The sequence below is a fragment of the Notechis scutatus genome, chromosome Z, assembly GCF_049901735.1.
Source record: "Notechis scutatus isolate UNSWTSFEM ecotype Mainland chromosome Z, rNotScu1.2, whole genome shotgun sequence".
Classification (NCBI taxonomy): Eukaryota; Metazoa; Chordata; class Lepidosauria; order Squamata; family Elapidae; genus Notechis; species Notechis scutatus.
In genome coordinates this window covers 106,544,384-106,553,556 of record NC_142025.1, presented here as the reverse complement: position 1 = coordinate 106,553,556, position 9,173 = coordinate 106,544,384, and the positions used below count along the sequence as shown (strand labels likewise).

At 33.6% G+C, this 9,173-nt stretch overlaps 1 protein-coding gene across 1 annotated transcript; it reads right to left on the bottom strand.

The window, feature by feature from the left end:
• Nucleotides 1-1,097: 1,097 nt before the first annotated feature.
• Nucleotides 1,098-2,039, bottom strand: LOC113427460 (olfactory receptor 11L1). The gene has a single exon (XM_026689975.1). The coding sequence runs from the start codon at nucleotides 2,037-2,039 to the stop codon at nucleotides 1,098-1,100; it is 942 nt and encodes a 313-aa protein (XP_026545760.1).
• Between the last annotated feature and the right edge of the window lie 7,134 nt (nucleotides 2,040-9,173).

The following is a 9,173-nucleotide window of genomic DNA, read 5'->3' as shown; positions in this document are numbered from 1 at the left end:
CACATTCATATAGCACAAGAGCACCAAAATGTATGATGAATTCAGGTTCAAGTATTATAGTCCCTTGTTTCTAATAAGCTTTCATGGGAAGAAGAAAAAGATGGAGTCCCTGCTCCACAATTTAAGAACTGGTAACTATTCACGAGATAGACAGAACTGAAATTAGAGAATCTTATTTTGATGACAGTGCCACTCTTTAATAAAGTATGAGTAGAGCAATATAAATCTGGTTTTACTTTCTTCATTAATAGAATACTTTTTTCTTTCAGGTTAATTTATAGGTTTTTTTTAAAAAAAATGTAGAAATACTTATTAGATTTTATGGTATATCTTATTGTGTATATTGCTAATATTTTTGTGAGTTGGGGAGTTGAGCACTGAATATGGATTTGCATTTTTGTATATTCTACATTCAGTGTTCAATAGAAGTGAAGGTGTTCATAGATAGGATTCAAACTGCTTTCCAAGAGTCTGAGCTGGTAGAAATGCTTGTGAAGTGGAAATGATCAGTGAATCATCATTCAGAATAATGTACACAAAATATTCTAAATATTAGTGCAGAATTAATATTTTTATTATGATAATTGTTTACAAAAATAAGCAAACCCTTAGTACTATGAATCAATAGGACTTAAGTTAAAGATGGTACACCTTCCTTATATTAGTTTCTTCATAACTAACTGTAAGCTCATCAATATCTGACTGATCTCTTAAGACGATTATCAGCAACCAAACTCATGTATTTTGAGAATGTAACCTGAGTAGATGGTATATTGGCAAAAAAAAAAAAAAATCAAATGAATTTGAAAAAGAAAATGGATAAAATGAAAAATGGGCTCAGAAATAAGACTGTAAAATGCCGAGATAAGATTGTACACATAAGCATCAGGACTTAAACCAGATTCACTAGGATCTAATTAACTATACCAATTAAGTATTGCAATATTTGTTAAAAAGCTCTTTGCTTGTAGATACATTCACCAATTTGGAATTTGTATTATTGATGACATTTACATTAAAATACATTACTTTGTTATATCATTAAAAAACAAGGGATAGTATGATGACCAGCAAATAGGGTGGACAATTGCTTACAGTCAAACAGAAAAATGATTGATAGCTTTTCTCAAAACTTGCTTTATATCTTTATTCCTCAGACTGTACACAAAAGGATTTATCAGGGGAGTCAAAATGGTGTAGAACACAGAGCAGATCTTATTAAGATCTCTAAGGGTTTTGGTCTTTGGCAACACATATACTATCACTATAGTTCCATAAAAGAGTGTAACCACAGTGAGGTGGGATGAGCAAGTAGAAAATGTTTTCTTCCTTCCTATAGTGGATGGAATCCTTAAAATGGTTCTTATAATATAGCCATAGGAGATAAGGGTTAAAAGAAAAGGAAGTAATCCAAAGACAGCTGACAAAATAAATATTAGGAGCTGGATTTTCATGGTGTTGCTACAGGATGCTTGAAGTAGTGGTGTAAAATCGCAGAAAAAGTGATCGATTACATGAGGTCCACAAAATACTAACTGTTTTATTAAATAGGTGGGCACAGAGTTCACAAGGAACCCAATAATCCAAGAGCAACCTGCTAACTTCAAACAGGTTTTCATACTCATAATGGTAACATAATGCAGTGGTTTGCATACTGCTAAATACCGATCATAAGACATGGCAGCTAGTAAATAGCATTCTGCTGTAGCCAATCCCCCAAAGAAATATAACTGTGTGAAACAGGAATTTAATGCCATCAACTGATTTCCTGTTAAGAAGCTATCAAGCATTCTGGGGAAAATAGTTGAAATATAGCAAGTTTCTAAGCAAGACAAATTTATCAGGAATAAGTACATTGGAGTGTGAAGGTGATAATCAGCTACAATTAAGACAATAATAAGAAAATTCCCTAGCATTGTCACAAGATAGATAACTAGAAATACCAGAAAAAGAAGGATTTGAAACTCAGGAACATTTCCAAATCCCAGGAGGATGAATTCTTTTATTACTGTTTGATTATTCTCTTCTCCGTCTTCCATGGGTTATTCTCTAGATTTCATCAAGGAGCTGCAGAGTCTATAGAAAACAAGGATTTCTCATAAAGAACAGATACAAGACCTAAAAGTATTCAGTCAATGTCTGGAATACTCTACCTGGCTCTGTGGTTTCTTTCCCAAACCCAAAAACTTTAACCTTAGACTGTCTACTATTGACCTCACCCCTTTCCTAAGAGGTCTGTAGGGGGCGTGCATAAGCGCACCAATGTGCCTACCACCCCTGCCCTATTGTTTCTTTTTATTTTTCTTATATGTATCCATTTCATGTATTCATAACTATATTTATACGTATACCTATTATCTTGAAAGCGATTGACAAATCAAATAAAAAAATAAAAAAAATAAAAATATATAATTGTAAACATAGAGTAGGACTGTGCAAATATATATATATGTGTGTTTTCTTATGTTTTCACGGGTATTTATATGTATGGTATTTAGGTTTCTTCGGGTATTTTCCCATGTCTTAATTTTTTTGCTGTGACATTTCGGCAGAATCTCATCTGCCATCCTCAGGCTTGTGTATTGGGTTCTTCTTGTGTATTGGAACCCAATACACAAGCCTGAGGATGGCAGATGAGATTCTGTCAAACATCGCTATAATAAAAGCACAAATATTAAGACGTGGGAAATACCAACTAAACTTAAATACATACATACATACATACATACATACATACATACATACATACATATATATATATATATATATATATATATATATATATATATATATATATATATGGCCTTCAGCTTTGTTCGGGTATTTTCCCACGTCATAGTAGTGGTGCTTTTAAAGTTGTAGCAATGTTTCAGCAGAATCTCATCTGCCATCATCAGGCTTCTGTATTGTGTCCACCTGTGAGTCAGACTTTTACAGTGGTTTCAGATTTAAATTTGGGGCAGCCTATTGCTATGCCAGAATGGTTTTTTCTTCATCCTGATTGGTTGGGAGTCTTGGTCTGTGTTTATTGGTCTCGGAGTTTGCTGTGTTCTGCTTGATTGGCGTCTCTAATATCTTCTGTCTGTTTTTTGGCTCTTTTTGTATCTCCACACCACAAGCCAGGCAAACACCTGGGCACAAACAGATCCCCCCTGATACCTCCAGCTCAAACACATCCCAACCAGGCACCCAGATGAAACCCAGCTTCCTAACTAATGATAGCCGTCCATTTACCCGAAGCCAAGCTGCACTAAAGGCCTCCAATAAAGTAACACAATGCTGCCAGCCAATCAAGATACAAAATGGATGAAGAAAAAACCATTCTGGCACAGCAATAGGCTGCCCCAAATTTAAATCTGAAACCACTGTAAAAGTCTGACTCACAGACGGACACAATACAGAAGCCTGATGATGGCAGATGAGATTCTGCTGAAACGTTGCTACAACTTTAAAAGCACCACTACTATGACGTGGGAAAATACCCGAACAAAGCTGAAGGCCATACATGTAAATACCCGAAAACTTAAGAAAATACACACACACACACACACACACACACACACACACACACACACACACACACATATATATATATATATATATATATATATATATATATATATATATATATATATATATATATATATATATATATATACATGCTTTTAAAGTTGTAGCAACGTTTCGGCAGAATCTCATCTGCCATCATCAGGCTTCTGTATTGTGTTCGTCTGTGAGTCAGACTTTCACAGCCATTTCTGTTTTAAATTTGGTGCTATATATAAAAAGCATAAAAAGCAAGGTCTCTGCAGTTGAGTTGTAATCTCCATTGCAGTCATCTGATATACCCAGGATAGTTCGTCCTAGAATTAAAGATTTACTCATCTTAATTATGTCACCATTCTTCAGATTCTAGCTATGTCTTCTCATATATGCACATTTTTAACAATGGTTGTAAGAAACATTGTCTCTCATGGCAGAAAACTGATTTAATGTTATGGCAGTTCCTTTAAGTTAAAATGCAATTCTAGTTGGAAACATATTGTTGTCATCATTCTCATCCTTTACAAAATCCTAGGCAAGCTTGCAATAATATTCTGGTGGGAAGAGGTGTAAACACCCATTGACTTTTCAGCTGCTCCCACAAGGAGCTTCAGTCTTCAAGATTCCTCCTCTCTGATGGTTCCACAGTCATCCAAAAGTTGTTTTAGGTCATTCCTAAGTGCCCGCCTTTCAAATCTAGGGGGCAATACTGTCAAAGAACCAGCTGTGGCAGCAAACACAGCAGATCGTGAGTAAGAGGGGAAAAATCCTTTATTCCTCAGCAGCCATCTTCATCCTCATTCTTATCATCTGCTTTATGCAGGCATACTAACCAAATAATGTGTATTAAAGATGTAAAAAAAATAAAGACTACATAGATATAACTATATAGTTTTATTGGCAACAATTCACAAATAAGTTGTCATTGCTTTCTATTGAATATTTTCTAACTTGCAATTCTAACTCACAGCTCTGTAATTCACTTGTGCTTTCTCATAAAAAACAAAACAAAAACAAAAACAACCAGAATTTATTAACTAGATTCTGCCACTTGCATGAGACCATGATAAGGGTTATCTGTTGTCTTATTACATGAAGGGTGTTTGTTTCATATCCTAATATTGTACAAACTCTAGAGTCTAGAGATATTAAAAATAAATACCTGAGATCCAGCTCCATGTGTGTTTAATAAAGTCAACTGAAAGAGTAAAGCTGTTAAAAATATCTGTCAGATTAGAAATGTTTATCCAAGTACGGTCAGTCCAACATGTTTAAATCCTTATATTCAAATGTGCTGAATGCAGACTTTTTCCATGAAATCATAACTGAAAGTAATTTCCCTTTTCTTTTTCCCTCCTTGAATCTATAATATATAACAATTACATCTGAAGAAAAACATAATTTACAACTTGATCTACACTTCTTTCAGTCTCAGATTCAAAATCTATATTTAAAGATATAAAATAAACTTTTCAAGTAGGCAAAATGTTCACAAGCAGTGAGTGTTGATCCCCACACAGGTTCAAATTGTCCCTATGATAAATACTAGGTTTTCAACACTAGGGAATTAATTAAAAATATTTAAGCAAACAAACGAATGAAGAAAGGCTAATGGGAAAATTTGGAAATCTCCAAAGTAATATCCAAATAAGTGAAATGTTTCACATTGTAAAACATTGTAATAACTAATTCATGAAACAGTATTATTAAAGCTCTACACAGTAGTATTTGTATTGTTTTATACAGTATATCATTCTACCCTAAAATTTAATATATATTTTTTAAAAAATGGTCATTCTCTTGATTTAACTGCTAAAAGAATAATAATGTTTAGTGTCACAGAATGCCTAATTAAGTCATTATGCCAGATCAAAAACAAGGACGATGGAGGACAAAAGCAACTGGTTTATAGTCCTCAAATGGACAAGAATACATACATTTAGTTTTATATTTAACATGTTTTCTTATAATAATAAAGCTATTGTGGAGTTCATTTTTTCAGTAATTTTATATTTAATCTGCCTTTTAATATTAATAATAAAACTAATGTGGAGTTCATTTGCTACAGCTTCTTTCAGAAGAGTTTATGTATGCTTGTATTAAAATGTAGCTCTGTTTCATTATTATTATTTTTTGAATGTAAATGACAAAGTTAAGCGGATGGAATAGAGTAAAGAGGCTCCAGTCAATGAAATAACAATCATTTTTTTCAAACCATATTCCTAGAAACTGGATCAAATGCTGTCTTCATATCTATGAATACAACATAATATTTTCCTTGAGGTTGAGTGCTATATATTTCAGCTAAATGGCAAAGGACTAAGCAATAGTCTAAAGCTGACCAATATTTACACTGTTTATTCTTCCACCAAAATGTTATTATTGCTACATTCAACCTACAAATTTCTGTTACAAGTATCTTCATGAAACATGTTATGAAATTTGGCAGATTGAGTATTAATTTGCTGAAGTTCTTTCATACACTTTTATATAATGTTTGTTATGTTTGTCCATTACACATCTGATGTCTATGTGTGTTATGCAGTTATGCAATATTAGCTTCTACCCTCATTCATTTTCAATAATTATTTTGGAATTAAATCTTCCCCAGTGATATTGCCATTAAAAAAAATGCTGGAAAATAATTTAGTAATGTCAAAAGGAGGTATAGAAGGCTAGTTTGTAGTATTTTAAGATATAAATTAAAAATGTAGACTAGTATTATCACTAAATAAAATGCAGAAGGTGTTTAAATGCAAACATCTGGAAAAAAGGCATGAAAATACAAAGGGAATATACACCAAAATTTAATCACTTAATCAGAATAGAACTGAAAGGGACCATGGAGGTCTTCTAGTCCCACCTCCCCTGCTCAGTCAGGAGACCCTTGACCACTTCAGACAAATGACTCTCCAGTCACTTCTTAAAAACCTCCAGTGATGATGAACCCACAGAATTTTTGAAAGCAACCTGTTCCACTGGTTAATTGTCCTCACTGTTAGGAAGTTACTCCTTAGTTCTATGTTGCTTCTCTCCTTGATCCATTGTTTCTTCTCCTATGTACAGATCTTTTGGTAAATATGTTGATCCCCTCCTCTTTGTGGCAACCTCTCAAATACTGGAATACTGCTTTCATGTCACTCTTTTTCTCTGAACAGCCAAACCCAAATCCAGAAATTGTTCATATGTTTTAGTCTCCAGTCCTTTAATCATCTAAGTTGCTCTTCTTTGCCCTCTTTCCAATTTCTCAACATATTTTTTGTAATGTGGTGACCAATTCTTCATGTGATTTTGATACTATACCTCTGTTTATACAACCAAGAATTGTATTAGCTTTTTTGGCTGCTAGCATGCACTACTGGCTCATATTTAAGTGATCGTCTACTAGGACTCCAAGGTCCCTCTCACAGTTACTGTTTTTGAGTTAGGTTTTATCTAATTTGTACTTGTACTTTAGTTTTCCTGCCTAAGAGAAAAAAACCTTGCCTTTTCCCACCTTAAATTTCATGTTGTTGGATAAGGCCCATTGTTCAAGTCTGTCAAGACTTTTTTGGATCCTGAGCTTATCTTCTGGGATGTTGGCTATTCCTGTCATCTGCAAATTTGATGAGTTTCTCTTCTATTCCCTCATCTAAGTCATTTATGAAGTTGTTGAAGAGTATTGGGCCTAAGACAGAACTCTGTGGAATCCTACTGCTTATTTATCTCCATATTGATATAATGCCATTAAGGACAACTTGAGCATGGTTTGTCAACCAATTACAAATCCATCTGGTGATGATGCTGTCTATCCTGTATTTTTCTAGCTTTACCAAGCAGTAAGTTGTGTGAATGCCTTGCTGAAGTCTAAGTATATTATTTCCACAGCATTTCACTGGTCTACTAATTTAATCACTTTGTCAATGAATGAAATAAGATTGGTTTGGCATTATTTGTTTTTAACATGCTGACTTTATTTGTTTCTAGATGTTTGCAGATCTGTTTCTGATTATCTTTTCCAGTATCTTCCCAGATACTAATGTTAGGCTGATTGGTCTGTAGTTTCCTAGGTCTGTTTCTTTTTCTTTTTTTAAAGATGGGAACCACAACAGCTGTTATCCAATCCTCAAGTAATTACTTGGCATTCCAGGATTTTGAAAGATATAGTACAATGGTTCTGAAATGACATCTGCCAGCTCCTTCAAAACTCTGTGGTGTAAATCAATAGGTCCCAGTGATTTATGTTCATCAAGATCAGATAGATGTTCTGACTTCCAGTTGTTCATTGTCAGAGTCGGAGCAGATCCACAATCGTGGCAGTTTCACTCCAAGCTCACTTGTTGGAGGGTCCCAATTGAGTCCAGAACCATCCCAGAGGGGTGGTGAAGAAAGGGGGAGTCATAAGGAGGGTTGAGGGGAATCACAACTCCTCTCCCTGACAAGAGAAACCCCTTTCAAAGGCAAGTTGCAATGGTGATAAAATGGTCACCACAAAGACAAAGAGTAGTCCCGGAAAAAAAGACTGTGCTGGAGCAGTGAAGCAGTGAATGGAGTGTGAAGCAGGCAAAATACTTGGACTTTAAGGTACTCTGGTATTAAGAAATAAAAGAACTATTTTGGAGGAAACTGTGTAGAAATGGTGAACAGAGAGAGAAGGAAATTAGAATTTATTAAATTGGCTTGAATTATTGCAATGAATTAACTTGGAGGAGAAAATTCAGAAGAAAATATTTGAGCACAAAAGGCTTGGAAATTAAATTGGATAACTATTGGATCTTTGGCACTAAATATGCATATATAAATGCTGGAATTGAATGTGTTGGAAAAAATAATAGCTAATAATTGAAATTAGTGAACTTAATAAAAGTTAAAAATTAAAAAAAGAAAGCAAAAGTAAAAGACAGAATGAATTGTGGAAAAAAAACAAGAGTGCCACCAGATGGTACAGGAAAAATTTCAGTGACTCAAAAACTCTGGTTTTTCTAATAAATTAGACTTTGGAATTTAAAAGAAAATAAGAGAAACTCCATTAAAATAAAATAAGAACCCTGAAAAGTGATAACAGAATACTATAAGGGGAAAGATACTTGCAAACATTGTTTTAGAACCACCTGGTGACTTTGGAAAACAGCTGGAAAAGGACCTATTAGAAGACCTGGAAACAAAAATTTATGGACATTGATTGTTCAAAATAAATATAAAAGTCGCTGGTTAAAATAACATATTGAATTTTGGATTGGATATATCTATTAAAGAAGAGGAAAAAAAGAAAGGTGCAGGCAGAATTGGGTAATTATTTGTTTAAATAAGATTGATAAGACAGATAAAGGCAATATGGAACATGAATATAGAAAGGAGACAAGAATCTTAGATAATATTGTAAAATAAGATATGAGAATATCCTAAGAAAAATGAAATGTCCTAATATGAACTGAGATCGGATAAAATAAGCTTAATGAATTTAATATTAATAAGGAATAATGTGATATGAAACTGAATAAGTAAGATGAATAGGTAACTATAATCATGTTTGTGTTGGGATGTGAAACCTGGAACCACACTCTTGCCAAATGAGAATTTTTATTTAAAAAATAAAAAAATAGGAGAGGAAATTGAATAATGAAATTACTAGGCATGTTTAAATAATATAG

Coding starts and splice junctions, on each gene's coding strand:
- LOC113427460 (XM_026689975.1), bottom strand. CDS start 2,039: ATGGAAGACGGAGAAGAGAATAATCAAACAGTAATAAAAGAATTCATC.